Genomic DNA, 19,166 nt, shown 5'->3' with positions numbered 1-19,166 from the left:
ATATATATTAATATTGCAACAGCTAAACAGTGAATTGTAAGAGAGAGAAAGAGTGACACGGAGAGAAGGGGGAGTCAGGGAGAAAGTGTTTGATGTTTCGTTTGTTGAGGGCTGATGTTGCTTGGCCGTAAATATTCCAGCTATATCAATGTAGCTTGTCACCCGTGAACATCCGGGTTAGAATAGGTCTTCAGCAACCCATGTTTGCCGTAAGAGGCGACTAACGGGATCGGGTGGTCAGGCTCGCTGTCTTGGTTCATGCATGTCATCGTATCCCAATTATAAGTATCGATGATCATGATGTCAATCACTGGATTGTCTGGTCCAGACTCGATTCTTTTCTTTTCAGACCGCCTTTATATATAAATGGAACATGGCTAAACAACAAATAACCCTCCCCCCCAAAAAAAACAAAACAAAAAAACCCAGCTGTGTTGCTTGTTGACTGACTTAGGCAACAGCCCGCATTATCTGAGCACGATGACCCCCAATCGTCCAGGTCAAGCATTATATCCACCCAATCTTCAGTTAGCTCTTCCGACAAACGTTGGGGAACTTGGTGCATATTTTCAATATACGATATAGATCGTAGGCGTGACATTGTTTGTTGTTTAATGGGACACACAGCAATATTTCAGCTGCATGACATCGGCTTGAACGTTATCAAGACCAAACAAACCAGTGATTGATATTATGAGCAACGATTTCCACTGTCAGAGCACGATGACACGCAAACAACCACGTCACCTAATCATCCGATCCACAGCCACCTCTTACAGCATTGTGTTACTGTGAAACTGTTCTAGCTCCAAATCCTAACTCCAATATTATACGTTTATCTTTAACCACGATAACAAAACAAACACGAAGCTATATTCCTGTCATGAAGATTTTATTATTTCTTGTATTTTATTTACGCAACTGTTGTTTTTAGAATATTTTGTATATAAAATGTTTAATACAATTATACGAAATAGTTCATCTTGCTAAAAGTGACAAAGACCATTATCGACCTATTGACGTTTTACAACAAAAACAGAGACGAGTTATCTACAATACATTGTCTCGTATAATTACTTGATTCAACCCAAATTACCATACATTTTTTTTAATGTTCAAAGGTTATTTCTATCCCTCCTCTCTCTTATTTTTTTCATTGATTCTTATTAAATCACAATTCACGACTTTTTAAAATATAAATCCCGGTTCAGATTTGGAGTGACATTAGTTGGGTTGATTTAATGTGTCGGGATTAGAAGACTGGTGCGAATTTGAATCTTTGCCTCAATTGAGAATTTCAGGTCTTATTTCGGCATCAAAGAGATTGGCGGTGCGGGTCACAAACAATTGTCGTCTCGGACGGGGAAATGATAGGCGATAACCGAACGAGCGCGTGAGCTGCAAGTTTGTCAAGGAAATCCAACGGCCCCTTCCTAGACGAAGATCACCCATAGAGCCTAAACTCCGTCCAAATTGGCTACTGTTTTAATGAATATTTTACAAATTAATCAAATTAGGCTGAAAAATACTGTCAAAGGCCTGGCGACTCCCATTAACCTTGTGTTAAGCATTCAGCGACCATACTATCTTAATTAATTTAATTTGGGTGATATATTCGGCTAATTGAGGGTACCACAGCTATTGCTGGGGCTGATGGCTGAAAGCGTTGCGAAGTGACGTCCTCTCCCTCGTGGGTTGATTGCCCAAATTAACGCAAAACAGTTCATCTTTATTTAATTTTCTTGGAGGATCCTCGATACTTCCCGCGCCATTTCAAATGCCCGCTTTGGGACAAGAAAAAGAGACTCGATTACTTAGCCCAGTGGTTGGGTCACCAGGCGTGACATGGCATCGGAGGGGACAATACCGAACTGGCTACAATAGGCTTCCTTCCAGGGCTTCAGGGAAAACCGAAATGGAAACGTGGAAACGCTTTGTTCACCCCGTTTGGCAACTAAATGCCGCTTCTGTTAACACAGTTAATTTAGTGGCGAAGATGTTTTTTCCCCTGTCTGAACCGGGTTCAAATTATCGACGTCCACAAACGCCCGGTTCTGCTAAGTAAAGAAGTTTCTTGGGAGAAAGTTTATTGAAATAAGAAGCTTATTTGATCAAGTAGCAGCGGGTTAGCTGAATCGAAAAAAGGAAGTTTCAATTTGAAGTATAGTTTTACGGTTTAGGACAAAAACGGTTAATTGTTAATTTGGTTAAGTGTTCATGCTTAAAACACGATAGGTAGGCTACGCGATAAGAAGTTGGTTCGGAATGACAACAAACTCTAGGCAGAAAAAGGAGACTCGGAATAAGATAAGAGTTCAAATTAATGGAATCAGTAATTCGGTGTTAAAATATATGGGCGGCGAGAACAGGAAGCCTATTAAGCTCTACGCTGAAAGAGAGGCTTTCTCTTTAAAACAAAAAAATCTCTTTGGAAACAGCTAAATCGTTTGAACGAATGTTATATGTTTTGAAGTTTATTTCAAGTACTAATGGCCGTCGAGTTAGGACATGGGCGCTGGAATGCAGTCGGTCAGGCTTATACAGTGTTTCGATGACCATTTCAAAAGACCTACTTGTAAAAAGGAAATAAGCGATCAGCTGTCACGCATTATTTCCCATTCGTCTGGACGTGTGGGAGTTTGTGTACTGCTCCCTTGTCTGTTTGGGTATACGAGTGTGTGCTGTTGTGCGATACACTTGAGAAATGGGTGACTTTTAAAAGCACCCCTGTAATGATATTATGCTTCGAGCACCACTTGTCCTATATAAATCCTATACATATCAATTGATCGATCAATTTCACTTCCGAAACGACCAATACAAGTTAAACTTACAACGGATCTATATTACCCGTTTCATGAAGGTCACATTTTGGCTCAGTTTGTCTGTTTCAAGGTTAAATATTCAGGCCTACACTTCCTGTACTCCGGTGCACGTGTGTGCACGTGTGTGTACGTGTAATCACGTGTGGGATGTTAATTCTAAACACTACAACCATATTAATACTCCAGCTGTGCCGTATTCTATGTAGGCTATGCACGTATGCTGAATAATATCTCCGAAACACATATTTGAGTGGAGAGGGAACGTTGCATCAAGCTACAATTATCAATACCACAACTATACATCGTCGCTTGGCTACTCTCGAATATTTACGAATACTATTTATCCCTACTTTGACCTCTAAGATAATAACGAGCTGGGAAGAATTAAGGATGAGTTAATCTGAGTGAAAAAGACCCAAGCCTCATGTCACAAAATTTATTCTCTCGGGACAACCCTTAATTTCTGCTGGCCCGAACGTACAGATAAATATCAAGCTTTATTAAGAAGTAAATATGATTTACGGGATACATCAGGACTCGTGTATATAATCACCATTACAACATTCTGTTAAGACAGATCTTTATTCTTTTATCATCAAATCCCAACTATCCCGAAAGAATCTGAAATAAATTGTGCCGAATGCTTTAATCTCAATCGGACCTTTGGAGAAGTCTTAATATGGACGCACGGTAACCATATAACTTACTTTGAGGCCGTTGACTGAGAGTATACACTTCTATACTATCGACCGACTTATATGGCCGCAGCGTTAAGTGATGAAGTGTTAAACCACTCAAACCTGACCGTTCCATTAAGTCACATAGGTATACGCCTCGTCCCTATAACAGCTGTAGGACATGCGCAGTTGGTTGATAAGAAAAGTACGAGCATTGATCTGCCTCTTCTTTGGAGCATCCTCATAAATAACAACATATCTTTCCGGAACAAACAACCGGGCCGCGTCGGAAATTTTCCAATTTGCCGACTCTAATTGTACACGCGACATCGGTGCCCCCTTCCCAGTTTATCCCCGCCGTTTAATCAGTAGATTCGAAGAGAAAACTGTCATGGTGAGCTGAATTTGTACTCTATGGTATCATTTAATGTCGTGTTATCCATCTAATAAAGCAATTACTGGGTGTCTCTTAGCGGAGCCAGATAGTAACATCGCCAGTTTCAATAAGCCAGTGTTTATTTTCCCCGCTACGCGAGGATGATCTTTGGTTCGGCGTGTCTCGTCGCTTGATGAATGAGTTTTGTTAAATATTTGATCATCAGAGATCATCGGATACAGGTCACATTTTGAAATTTCTTTCATTCAAAAATTGACCCCTTTCCCCTCTATAAAGCCGAAACGTACATTTTTATTTTTGACGATTGCGAAGTATGGCTCCGCGGCGTTGAGGGGGAGCAATTGAACGAATTAGCCCAACATAGGGGATGTCGAGTTGTCGGATTGGAATCAGTTGTTGGGATAGACGAATACAATTGCTGACACGAGGCGATGACTCTCACTAGCTATCATAATCTTAGACACGGGCGGTAAACAGTTGGCGACACTTCAATTAGGACGATAGCGCGGGTTTTATGATAGATCACTAAATAAAACCCCTCCTAGAATCAATTAGGGCTTTACTACAATGGCCAACCATGTCCAATAATTGTGAGGGCTGCTCAAATGAAGGGAGTAAATTTGACAATATTTACTGTAATTTTCCTGTATTTGCTGTTTCGGAGGAATCAGGGTGTAATAATCAGTGGAGGATTATAGTTTTATTGCCGTGGTTCTGTGTGAAAGACTTCGCGGCGTGGTCTGAAGGAGATAAAACCATTGGAACACTACCAAACAGTATAATGTCGAGGGTCCGCTAATATTGGAACATCACAACATGAGGGAGTTGAAACTAAGTGGTGGCTAGAGCCCGGGTGATCGAGGATGCATGGAGCTATAAGGGCATTGTGTGAATATGGTTTGGACAAGGGATGGGTACTACAAGGGGGGAATCGTAGATGGAGTAATAATCATTCTGGATATATTGACGAAGATGTTGGGGCGTGACAGATGATTAGCCCTCCACACACACACACACACACACACACACACACACACACACACACACACACAGAAACTCAGACACATACCCATACTCTCTCTCTCTCTCTCACACACACACACGTACTCACATACTGAGACACGCACATTCATAAACACACCCATACTCTCTCTCTCTCTCTCTCTCTCTCTCTCTCTCTCTCTCACACACACACACACACACACACACACACACACTGTTGAAAGAAATCAATTATAGTGAAAGATCAACTCCACAAAATAACATACGATATGCTAAGATGACACGATATCTCAAACACTATTTATTTACCTTTACAAAGTGTAGTGATGTACGAATGTGAATTTAAAGGGGCTCAGCACAATAGAGAAGAAGTGGAGGGGGGACTTAATGGGAGCGTCACATACTGTACAACACAAAGTTCAAAGGTGTTATGCGGGTGTGTTTGCTCGAATTCCCGACCCCCATGACCTATGAGACTCTAAAGTATAACAGATGTCACCCTGCTACCCCGGGTTGTTGTTACCCTGCCAGGCGCGGCATTAAGACAATAAAGCAATGGTCGGTTCAGAGTCGCCTGCAGCATAGTATCTCAGTGGGCTAGCACTATAAAGTTGGCATGAGTCCGGACAAGTACAAGTAGACACACACACGCACGCACGCACGCACGCACGCACGCACACACGACCTGTTCTCTCTCTCTCTTTCTCTCTCTCAGATGACAGATGATTAGCCATTCACACGCACACACACTCCGACTCTCTCTCTGTCTCTGTCTCTTTCTCTCACACACAAACACACACACACATATACACACACACTCACTTCGACTCTCTCTATCTGTCTCTCTCACACACACACATATACACACACACACACACACTCACTTCGACTCTCTCTGTGTGTCTCTCTCTCTCTCACACACACACACACACACACAAACACTCTACATCGACACCCGCGACCTGCTCTCACGGGTGTATATCAGTTTTAGCATGTTTACCTTATTGTTAATATATTAGTCTGTATCTGTTGTTGACGTCCATGTCTGTTTATTTCAGCCGGTCTTCTAATGCAGTCTCAAGGTACCCCCCTAGACCCGTGCCGAGTAGCCCCCTTCATGAATCTTCCCCAGGTGCGAGAACCTGGGATTGAGAGACTGCCGTATCCACCATTCTACCCCTTTCTACCCCTCCATCCCGCCGCTGCTGCCGCTGCTGCTGCTGCCGCCGCCAGCGCCTCTCAACATCCAATTCACCCGATGCTTCTTTATCATCACCACCTCGCTGCCCTCAACTACACCGCACTTCCGGACAGCAGCTTCCGGTCCGCCAAGAACTCAAGTATTGCAGATTTACGTCTCAAAGCGAGGCAACATTTGGCAAGCCTCGGGATATAACCCGGGAAAAGACAATCGAATAGCAAAAATTAGGAACTTGGTTTGCTGAAACGGATAAAGAATGTTTTCCAGCTCAAAAAATGACAAATGTACGAATGTAGTAAAATCATTTCTAGACCAGATGAGAGGTTTATTAACAGAAATGATGGGATCAAAATTACATCAGTTGCCTTCGTGCAAACAAAACAAAGGACCGTTGGCCTGGGAAAAATTTGATTGTGACAAAACTTATACAGCGTCAAGAACGCCGAGGCTGGTGATCAATTTGGCTACGGGTGAACGAATTTCGAAGCAACCATCCATGTCGCTGTGCGAACTTGCCTGTTTCATACCTCATCTTCGCAGAAACCATTTTCACAATTGCCAAAGAAAGGCGACCTTTTCAAGCCGGACTTGAGCCATGAAGATTGTTCTAGGCGCACTTCTTTTCCAAAAGGGCGGAGTAAAATGTACACAGCCCGATCACTCAATTCACACTTTGGACATGCGTGGTTTCATTCTCATCCGGGTCCTTAAAGGACCAGTTGAACAGTTGTACTTTTTCTTGCACATTACCGTGTATTTATGCATATCTTTTTAAATGTGACGTTGTGTGTGTTTAAATGGGAACTGCTACATAATTCAGTGACTAATTGTATAGACCCAACTTCGTTAGTCGGGATGTTGTTTATCCAATAACTATCGGGTTTGTACAGTGAACCCCCGATAGGACGGAAACCCGATTTCCGGGCGATTGCCGATAGAAACGTCTGTAAGTATACTCAAGATAGAAATTGATTTGGTAATAATATCGCTGTGGCTCGCAACGGTACCGACCGGATAAACGGGGTTTCACTCGACACTTGAATAAGCTCCTTAACAGAAACCCGTTCACCCGCTCGATATTGATACCGATTGCGGTTTGTCAAGATTCATGAGGTTCGACTATGATTCTTTTTTTTTTTGTAGATATCCTTTTTAACTCTTAAATAATCCATGCATATTCTCAATAAACCGCAGCACATATATTTCATGAAAAGAACCACACTGCAATGTTTCGCTTTGTATAAATGTGTTGGATATTGCGGGGTATCGACACGTGCAAGTCTGTGTTGTAATTTGAGAGTAAGAATCCCCCTCCATGTCTCTCTGCTACAGACCAGTGAGGAGTCAGGACACTGTAAGCCGTGTTATTCAAGGGATGTGTAAAGACACACCCTCGCGACCCTTGCTGTCGCAGTTAACGTGGGATATGTTTATGATTATGCAAAGCAGTCTGAAATCTCTGAAATAATTCCATTGGCAAGAACTGCTCTGATTTCAGTGTTAGCGTGTTTGTTTACAAAGAGGAGAAACGTCCTGTCACGTGGTATGCAAATTAGATTAGGCAGTGGTGTAATGCTGAGTGTAAGACTGTCATAGCAATATGATAAGACCTACTACTACTACTACTACTACTGACAATAATAGTAATGATAATAATAATAATAATAATGATGATGATGATGATGATGATAATAATAATAAGGTGCAATGCTTAGTATAATTATGACTGTCACAGCATTATCATAAGCCCTGCTACACCCACTTTATTATTATTATTATTATCATCATCATCATCATAACACATCTCATGTGCATAATTACTTAAAGATAAATGGGAAGTAAGTTAGCGTTATCTTCATTTTAATTTGTATGTGATTTTGGTAACAAATAGAGATATATAGTGATAGGCTAACAATCTGGTATCCAGGATCCACTGATTGACCTTTCTTTCTACGTCGAAGGCATTTAAAATAATGGCTTTGGGTCGAGATTGGAAATGACGGATCAAACTTAAAAACTGAATTAAAAAACAGATTTAAAATCGAGCGGTGATAAAATTCTAGTACATGATATATTTCATGGTCTAACGTGTGGGCTGCCCTCAAAATATGAGGAATATAGGACAATGGGAGATACGAGAGACTTTGATTATTCATCATATGAATATTTATGACTATTTTTCCATCACTTCAGTGAAACCCTAGTTCAGAGTGAACATGTTAAGTTCATATGGATCTTACCATCCTCGATAGTCTTAGGTATTATTTTCCCACCCATTAATAAAAACATTGGGCCCTATCGCTTCCACAGCTTAATTACTCCGCATTAGAATAGTCAAATTACTCTTATGGACGAGTGAGATTCCATGCTGAGCTACAGATAGGAGCGATGGCGGTGGTGACGTCACTTCCGCTATGGTTGCGAATGGGTCCAAGGTATTTATCACGATGGAATAGTGGCATAAGAGTCTGGACAATCGAGGGCGGAGTTTATCGGGACCTGACATGCTGTAAGGGACAGTTTTATGCAAATATGTGTTGGCTTCGGCTGTTTCTACCCGCGGTCGCTGATTCTGTATGCGGGAACACATGGACATTATACATTAGTGAAACACATGGACATTATACACTGGTGAAACACATGGACATTATACATTAGTGAAACACATGGACATTATCATTGGTGAAACACATGGACATTATACATTAGTGAAACACGTGGACATTATACATTAGTGAAACACGTGGACATTATACATCAGTGAAACACATTGACATTATACATTAGTGAAACACATGGACATTATACATCAGTGAAACACATGGACATTGTACATTAGTGAAACACGTGGACATTATACATAAGGGAAACACGTGGACATTATACACTGGTGAAACACATGGACATTATACATTAGTGAAACACATGGACATCATACACTGGTGAAACACATGGACATTATAGTCTGGTGAAACACATGGACATTATACACTGATGAAACACATGGACATTATACACTGATGAAACACATGGACATTATACACTGGTGAAACACATGGACATTATACACTGGTGAATGTTAAACCTTAACTTGTTATGTAGTGACCCACTTTGATTAAACTTTACTTGTATCAAGATGTGTTCTTTGTTTTTTATATTAATCAGCTGACAGTAAGCCATGCAAGCCCGCCGCCATGACCACAAATGTGCAGTGGGGTAGCCCAGTGGTTAAATCGTCAGTGCATGAGGTAGAAGACCCGGGTTCGAATCCGCACGTGGGTTCGATGCGTGAAAAACCTGTTTTCTGGTGGAATAATGTTAAAAACGATGTTGTCACTCATCCAAAAAAATAATATGACAAAGGTGTTTATGTACTACAAAGGTACTACGACTGATAGGGATAATAAGATATGCCATTCTATTTAAATATACACTCGACATGATATGAGAATTAGTTTTGAGTATCATGGAAAGATGAACATATCCCTATCAGTGGAGTAGTAAATGGTCCGGAGTTACGAGGTGTCCGTATTATAACGAGTGATTTAAAAGAGCGGGCGAGCGCCAGTGATATCTGAGCCATGTCAAGAGATATGTCTAGCGTATAAGATTTCCAAATGTGCAAACTGAGTTGGGTAGTGAATACTCGCTTGTCATGTTTGATGGGTGATTGAGTGAGTATGGATTTTACGTCGCTTTTTACAGTATTCCAGTAACATCACGGCGGGGGACACCAGAAATGGGCTTCAGACATTGCACCCATGTGGGAAATCGAACTGGGTTTTCGTCGTGACGATCGAACGCTTTAGCCTCCAGATTACCCCCCCAAACATCACGACGGGTTTGTTGTCCATGTATGATGGCCCCGCTGTTTACTGTTACAACCGAGAGACTGTCCGGGGAGGGGGAGGTCGGTGGTTCGATCCCCGGCCGCGTCATACCAAAAGATGTTAAAAGATGGGACTTGTTGTTACCCTGCCTGGCGCTCGGCGTTGAAGGGATAAAACAAGCACTGGTCGGCTGGGAATCAATATACTGTGTCTACACGGGACATCCCTGTTAAACTGCGGCATGGTGTCTTAGTGGGGTAGCTCTTCAAAACCATCTTCCCGAGGCAAGAGAGTTAACTGATTTTAAAAGTCCAGTTTCCACCCTTGCCGAACTGGGCTGGAATTCCTGGGCTCGATCGTAGCGCCACCAGTGGCTATTGCGAGTTATGTCCTTTCTATGCCTCTCCTACTGGCCAATCAGATTCAACCTCTCGTATCACTTGCATTTGCTTCAAACAAAACGGTGGCGCCCAGTCAAGACGATCTGATCGATAATCAAGATCTATATTGTGATAAAACGAATCTTACATCGCGAAGTGCATCAAATCACGTGAACACCTTGATTAAAAACATGAAAAGATTTAGAAAATATCTGTTGACAACGAGTTAGCGGTGCACATGCTTTGCAAATGCTGCAGTCGACCGAAATCTGCACGACACTTTACGAACCGGATTTCGATTTCGGTGCGCGATTTTGATTGGACTATGCATAGACTCGTTAGTCCAGCCAAAATGTAACTCCATAATACCAGCCTAGTTCGGCAAGGGTGGAAACTGGACTTTTATAGTCAGTTAACTCACTTGCCTCGGAAAGATGTTCAAAAACCGGACTAGTACAAGCCTACACAGACACACAGACACGGGCGCGCGGGCGTTGCTATGAAAGTGCAATTATCTTGAACGCGACGTTACACCGCATTTCACCTCACCACCACGCATTTATTGAGGGCACAGGTGAATTGCCTAGGAGGTGTAACCTAATACTATAATTATGGATCATCGATTCGCCCTGCGTAGCTTTCTTGTGTTTTTCAGCACCATATCCGTGTTCAAGGGTGTCTTAGGGGTTTACACAGATGACCTGCGACATTTGGAGCTTTCCCCCCATATCACGCCGTGATGTCACGGAAATCCTCAACAAAGCGGCACAAAATAAACTCACTCACGATTTAAGCTTATCAATTATTCCATATGTGTGTCGTCAATTATGCCATTCCAGGCTATAACAGCCCCAGCAACCTACATGCTTGTCGACAGTACAGCTTAATGGACCGGTGGGTCGGGCTCCTTGACGAGGGTGGTTGTGTATTATCGTACCCCCTCGGCGTAGAACGCTTGTCGAGATATCAATCACCCGATTTTCTTGTTCAGACTCGTTTGTTTATAGGCAGCCGTCAAATAGCTGGAATATTGTTGAGAGAGGTTTGGGCAACAATCGATCAAATAACAAAAATTGTTGCTCATAATATCAATCACTGTATATTTCCTGTCCAGACACGATTATTTACAAGCCGAAGTTGAGTGAGTAAGAATTTTCGCCGCTTTTAGCAACCAGTAATATCACGACAGGGGACACCAGACATGGGCTTCACGCCCTGTACCCATGTGAGGAATCGAACCATGGTCTTCTGCGTGACGAGCGACCGCTTCAACCACCAGGCTACCCTAGCGCCGTACTTTCGGCATGAAACAACAGACTACACTCCATTCATCCAGTTGTCACTCACATACTCCGTCATTTATGTTAACTGGTCCACAAATGGAGCAGTTTCTTTCTTTAATTCTTATCTTCCCGGGACGGATTACTACAGTGACAGTTTTCAATATTCACTCAGTCCTGTCAGAAACATTTTACACCGGTCAACCAAAGCATCGTCGACTCCTTTTACGTACGCATCTTTCACGTTTCATTGACATCGATTTTGCTCTTTTACACAATGTAAAGTGTGTAGGAGCAGGACCGGCCAGGGATCCAAGGCGTCAGAAGTCGCTGGGTAGAGTTGTGTCCCTTCACCACTATAGGATCAGCTGTAATTAGGTTTGTTTATTTGTTTATATAACGCCGCACTGAGCAATATTCCAGTTATATGACGAGATATATTATATTAGAGTCTAGACCAGGCAATCAAACGATTGATATCATGAGCATCGAATCAAGCATTTCGGATACCATAACATGCATCACCTCTTAGGACAAGCATGAGTTGTTGAAAACATATTCTAACTTGAATTTGCCTGTGTGCCTGCGTGCGAAGATAACCCCCTCAGACACAACGTGCTGAGTCAAAGCCGACCCGTCCTTAGTTTATCCCCTTAAAGCCAAGCGCCAGGCAGGGTAAATGAAATTCATTTCTTTTGAACGATGTCAATCACAATTTTATGAAATTCTCTTTGGTGGGCGAGCCATTCTCAAAGGGAACTAACTCTGGTATAGAGGGCGCTGCTATGTAATATAAAAGTCTCGTCAAATTGCGGGAAGTTCCGTGTGCGAAATACGCATAATGTCGGAAAGTGCATGTTAAATCTCCAATAGTAAGTAAGTAAGTAAGTAAGTGGGAAGTTCATTCTCACACCCGATAATAGACCTTGCCAGAGCCTTTGGCTTCCATACTGTTTATACGTATTTTGTCCGCCATGTTGTAATTTTGAAAAATTGCCAGCACGTCTGACAACAAGCTGAAGCTGGACGATATTTTATCCACGCTTGCTTCGTCCAGAGAAGATGTAGCAAGACGAATCCAAGTTTGCAGTGTTGCAAGACTGTTTTGCTCAAATTTCGGCTGATTTGTGGAAACGTATTAGTGAGAAACCCTTTGTTAGGAAACGTGAAGGACAGACACTTCAATATGGTTTCATAATTTACATCGTTGACAATTTGAAGTACATGAGTTTTGCTCTTTGATTGAATTGATTATCTCGGGGGGGCTCTTTTCCACCGAAATCGCACGCACAGAAAGAGGAAATAAGCTTATTAAATTAATTAGAAGCTCTGACGGGGGTTGAGAGACTACCTCAATATGCAAGTTGGATGACAAGACGACCGTGTAAGCTGATGTTTGGGCTGTCCGGAATTTGGAAAAGAAAACAAATCCACCTGGTTTAAAAACAATTGCCGCATAGGATGGATATTTCGAGGACTGTTACCCAGTCTAGTTTGGATAGCACAGCTTTTCTTCTGCTTGTCACTCAGCGTTCTTGTCGTCAGCGCTCAATGGCGTCCAGCGCTCTGATTGGTAAATATCACCTTGGGTGTTTGTTATGGTTGGAGCGCGGACCGATGAGAGCGCTCGACGCCAATGAGCGCGGAAATTTTGATTACTTCATTCCCAATTAGCGCGATTGTGCCAATATGTCGATAAAATCACCCAATATAGGTAATAAATTGCGACAAAAGAATTTTTGTGGCACGCAGTGCGTATGTGGAGGGAGGTGGGGGTGTAGTGAACATGACATGCGTACACTTCCATTTCATTCAAACGATACAGCAGATTTCAACTTCGGCCAAGATGGCGAGTGGCGTACCTTGTTTATTTTATATATATGAGTCCGGTGTTCAGTAATATCACTATCCTGCTTTAGGGGGGCGCGCTCAGCAAAACCCCAGCTAACGTGTCTGGGACAGACAATCCAGTGACCACCCGATCCCGTTTCACGGTCCCGTGGGCCGTGGATCACCTCAATGGAAGCACTACACGGTAATCAAGGTAATAGTTTAGCATTCGCCGATGATCATTGTTAACAAGGCAATTCAGAAATCACATGAGAGCGATTGTTGAAACGTATACTGACTTCAGATTTTATGCAGTATGGCTATAAAGGTTTGTTACTCTTGGCATTGTCCCCCTACAGTGCCCCGGTTAAGTGATTATATGGTGACCCTTTTAGACAATAACCATGTCCTAAACAAATTAGCACGGAAACGGCGCGTCAAATACGATTGCAAAGTCTTCACAAGTGTCACCTCGACCATCCGACATTTGCCCCACCCCATTCGCTATAAGCATGTTCGTTATAAACGTACTTTATTGTGTTTGCAAAATGACCCCAGTACTGTCCATTAATTTGGTTATTGTGAACACCAGCTGCTATTGCAGAAGAAAACAGCAATACCAGCTTCCAGGGGTGTTTTCAGGGAACACGGGCCTGTAGATTATATAAAAAGACTCTAAAAAAACGTGTTCTGACAAAACCTTGTTAAGCGTTATCATCATGCATGTATGTCTTCGTACCCCAATTGCAAGTATCGATGATCATGATGTCAATCACTCGACTGTCTGGTCCTGACTGGGCGCCACCATTTTTATGTGAAGCAAACGCAAGTGATACGAGAGGTGGAATCTGATTGGTCCATAGGAGAGGCTTAAAAGGGACATAACACGTAATAGCCACTGGTGGCGCTACGATCTAGCCCAATAATTCCAGCCTAGTTCGGCAAGGGTGGAAACTGGACTTTTAAAATCAGTTAACTCTCTTGCCTCGGGAAGATGCGATAATGGAGGTCCAATGAACTTTCGTGCTGAATTATCTGGCCATGGACTGAATCTGACATCTAGAGTGCCAAAGTTAGAATGAACCAGTATGGAGCTCATGGTATTTATATCTGTGAGAAAATGGCAACGTCCGTTTAAGACCAATCAAATGACGAGAAATGGCGTCCCGTACTTCCTTATTCCCTTAAGGATATCTACTTTCACAACGTTAAACCACTGACATGAAGTGGAAGGCGAACAACCCCAGGAGGTAATTTGGTTTAAAAATGAGTTTTTATACCTCTCAATAAATAACGTCTAATTGATTCTATAATTGCCTGCCAGTATCACAAAATAAACAAGTACGTCCTGCTACGTCCCTGTTGGTGACGTAATAACAACAAACAACATCGACTGGGAATCACGATGGACAATTCAAAGAGGAAGATTACACATGTCAGAAGGCAATTGGAATTTATCTGAGAAATAAGATATCCAATACCACAAACTGATCACTGATACGACTTGACTTTTGCACTGGATGTCATATTTAAAAAAACACGTTCATAAATAGTGATGCTAAATGCCGCGCATGAATACATCAGCGAAGATAACACAGTTCCTGATGTCAGAATTAACAGCAACTTTAACACGTCTTAACATAGCATAAAATACGATTTGAGGTTCATCTGTACGTAATTCATCAGACTAAATAAACTTTAAAATGCAAAACACTAATCTTGAGCCAATGTCAGTAACTTCATTTCGATCCAAGGTGGCTGTCACCACGGACCTGTATAACAGTTATACAGGTCCGTGCTGTCACTAAGTTAACGTGTGGGCGTCACCGAAACACGTAGGTCAGTTCTGATCACACATTCACAAAAATATAGCTAAATAACAACCTGTCAAGGGATTGTGATGTGTGTGATAAAGGACGAAGGTATGATTAATCTAGATCTGATGCTTAAGTTGCGTAACTCTATATTCTATTCCATAGAACGATGAATTACGATCAATGGAAAAGTATTGAAAAAGTTTAAAGATCGTTTATCTCAACAATAAGCGTAACGTATAACATGGCTTTGACAAGATTATTTTACGAATAACGTGCGATGAAGCTCCAAAGCAGGAAGCTAAGAGTGAGTGAGTATGGTCTTACGCCGCTTTTAGCAATATTCCAGCAATATCACGGCGGGGGACACCTGAAATGGGCTTCACACATTGTACCCATGTCGGGAATCGAACCCGGATCTTTGGCGTGACGAGCGAACGCTTTAACCACTAGACTACCCGACTGCCCCAGCAAGCTATGAACCTGTGATAGATTTCTAACCGATCAGATTTCAAAACATTGAATTACGTGAACACGAGGTTGCCAATAATATACGGGTACAAACCTGGAAAAATAGTTACGGTTTACTGGATAATTATGATATAATTTATGCACTTGTATTCGCCATATAACCATCAAAATACAACGGGGAAAAATTTCTTACTTTCTAATTATTTACAAAATTTATTTACCCTTAACGTTTTCAGTTAAGATATATTAATAGTTATACTATCTTCGTGATGGCCATCGAAGATAAAAGACATTTCGTTTGTTTTAACGGTGTGAAAAGCAACGGAATTGACTTCTCTTTGAGCAAGCCATACACAAAGGGCGGTAACTCTGGTATAGACGGTGTTATTATGTAGTACAAAAAGAGACGTAAAATTGCGGAAATTCATTTTCACCTGCGGTCTTGTTCCTGACAGAGCTTGGATTGACTGACTCGATTTTTTACAGACCGCCGTCATATAGCTGGAATATTGCTGAGTGCGGCGTTAAACAACAAACAAACACTGGTTATTCATATCAGTATCTGATCAAGATGTGTTCATACACTTGTGATCCTACCGAATGGTTAATTCTCTTGCATATGATTAGACCCGTGAAGATCCGGGTTAGAATAGGTCTTCAGCAACCCATGCTTGCTGTAAGAGGCGACTATGCTTGTCGTAAGAGGCGACAAACGGGATCGGGTGGTCAGGCTCGCTGACTTGGTTGAAGCATGTCATCGTATCCCAATTGAGTGGATCGATGCTCATGATGTCAATCAGACCATGGTAAAACCGTAAGACAGATAGGCCACGCCTACTATGGGTCTACTGTTTCCCGATAACAGCATGGGCTTTTGTTGCATTACAGCGCTGATTTCGTAAACGGAAAATTGCCATACCTCACAGAACCAAGCCACAAAAGTGGAGTGCACAAAGGCCCCTATGCAGTCAACGAAACAGTGTGGTTCAATGTGACAAATGGTAATATAACGCAAACAGACTACAGTCTACATTGAATAATCCCAAAGACAACGAATGGTATAAATACTATGCAAAAAAATGTAAGGGGTATTTTATTTTGAGGTGAAACTACAGGAAAATACACCAATGTCTGGCAATGACAGTGAGTGATTTGTGTGGCAAAAACATTTCAGAATAAATCAAGCTCCCAAACACAACACTGTGACAGTCGTGAAGCACGTGACCCCGGACGGCACGTGCAAGGGCTGGTATGCCATATTTAACATTGTCACTCTGTCAGATCACAACCGAGTCACAACAAATATTAATTTCTTGGAACTAAACTCTCAAAGACACTTTATCAAAAACATATAACGACTATGGAAGCAACAGCATTGATCATGCGACGTTTGCACGTGCTGAACGTCTACGTGACATAGGCAGGTTGCAGGTGGGCACAGGTCAGAATATTATTGTCCAAACGCTACATGTTTCTCAGTTGTCATCAGCAGATTGTGGGTCCGATACCAACAAAGACGTAACGTCGATGATCGACGCCACTTTGGACGCCCAAGGACAACAACTCCTGGCCAGGACAGACGAGTCAGAACGATGGCATTAAGACATCGGTAGTAAACTTCCACCGAGATAACGGACCGGTTGCAACAGGCAAGTGGTGTAAGGGTAGATGCCCAGGTGGTGCGAAATCGTCTGCACAGATGGCATTTGCGTGCACGACGTCCACGTGTCATCCCACAACTAACTGCACGTCATTTGAAGCAGAGGCGTCACTGGTGTAGGGAACGTCAGCACTGGGATAATCGACGTCGGGCTGATTCATTTTTTTCTGACGAATCGCAGTTCTCTCTCCACGATTGAAGGAATCCAGTTTGGAGACGTCCTTATGAGCGTTTTATAGACGTTAACCTCTTACAGCATGATCGTTATGTGGGTGGGTCCATAATGGTATAAGGGGGTATCAAAATGGCGGGATGAACTGCGCTTAATATTGTCCATGGCAGAGTCACCGGTTTATACTTTCGGGACATCATTGCACCCGTTGTGTTTGTCCGGTCAAAGGGAGACAACTCTTGACACTTTTTACGAGGTTGACGACACAGTTTTACACATGGTAAAACCCGTACGGATCCGTCTAGTTGGGCATTTCGGTTTTCCGTATTCCGAGGCGTGCTTATTTAAGTGATATCAGGAATATTTTTAACCTCCACATAATATTTTGCAGATGTGATGAAGCAATATTCCAGTCATATCACGGCGTGTCACCTTAATGTGGGAGGAAAGCCGCAATATTCCACCTGTATGACGGCGGTCTGTAAATAATCGAGTCTTGACCAGACAATCCAGTGACGGACATCAGAGCATCAATCCACGCAACTGGGATACGATGACATGCATCAACCAAGTCAGCGAGACTGACCAACCAATCCTGTTAGTCGCCTCTTATACAAGCACAGTCGCCTTTAACATTGCTGCTATCGTAATGTAGTTTAATGTACATGAATCGTAGGAACGGGGATTGACGTGAATCTTAAATATTTTGGTTTTGGCAAGAGAATTTGTCACCTTTTACGGCCATCATCGGTTGCTGAACACATATTCTAACCCGGATCTTCACGGGATTTTGCACACAGCTAGACTGGGAATATAGAATGCCCTCTCATAGCAAAATGTTTTAATGCTGCGATTTAGTCGTCTTAAATACCGAGAACATATTTAATGGATAGACACCAGGTATACAACAAAAGATAACACTTTGAAAAACGCAAAACGGGTGTATATCCAATCGACGTAATGGAGAAATCATGCGATTCAACAGATTTAAGTGATCTCTCAAGACTTTAACCATGTTATTTCTCCATAATATTGCAAATAATACTGGCATGTTCGGAATGGCCAGTGAATTCCTGGCTAGGAATGAACTACAAGAACAATAGCACGAGTCATTTAGGTTTAATTAGCAATACGCCCCCTTGGACGAATTACATCCCAATTTTAGTCTACTCAAGTCAGGTAGTGAGTGAGTATGGTTTCACGCCGCTTTTAGCAATATTCCAGCAATATCACGGCGGGGGACACCAGAAATGGGCTTCACACATTGTACCCATGTCGGGAATCGAACCCGGGTCTTCGGCGTGACGAGCGAACGCTTTAACCACTAGGCTACCCGACCGCCCCTCGAGTCAGGTAAGGCAGTCAAAATCCATTGCTGCTCTGAGAGATTGTAACCAAAGGAGTGCAAACTAACTTGAACCCGATCCCTAGTGAAAAATCCTGTTGACAATGTGGGAACAGATCCACCCGTTCAAGGCCACAATAAATTATTTTTATGCAGTTTCTTAATTAAAATAGGAAGCATTTAATTTCTTGGCTGACACGAATATTCCCAATATGTTAAGGTTTTCATAATGCAATCAGTGGGATTTATAAAACATGCTGATGAGCAATAGATGCAGAAAGT

At 42.3% G+C, this 19,166-nt stretch overlaps 1 protein-coding gene across 1 annotated transcript in view; it reads left to right on the top strand.

Annotated features, from left to right (window-relative positions):
• LOC139447885 (short stature homeobox protein 2-like) overlaps nt 1-7,927 on the top strand; it is a 46,939-nt gene extending 39,012 nt beyond the window's left edge. The window contains exon 4 of the mRNA XM_071229364.1: nt 5,960-7,927. Coding sequence (XP_071085465.1) covers nt 5,960-6,297 — 338 coding nt within the window. The 3' untranslated portion in view covers nt 6,298-7,927. The remainder of the gene's footprint in view (nt 1-5,959) is intronic.
• The last annotated feature ends 11,239 nt before the right edge of the window (nt 7,928-19,166 follow it).

This window comes from Haliotis cracherodii, unplaced genomic scaffold (assembly GCF_022045235.1).
Source record: "Haliotis cracherodii isolate W230 unplaced genomic scaffold, xgHalCrac1.p SCAF_7, whole genome shotgun sequence".
Taxonomy (NCBI): domain Eukaryota; kingdom Metazoa; phylum Mollusca; class Gastropoda; order Lepetellida; family Haliotidae; genus Haliotis; species Haliotis cracherodii.
The sequence above is the reverse complement of the archived record's forward strand: the minus strand, read 5'-3'. Positions and strand labels throughout refer to the sequence as shown.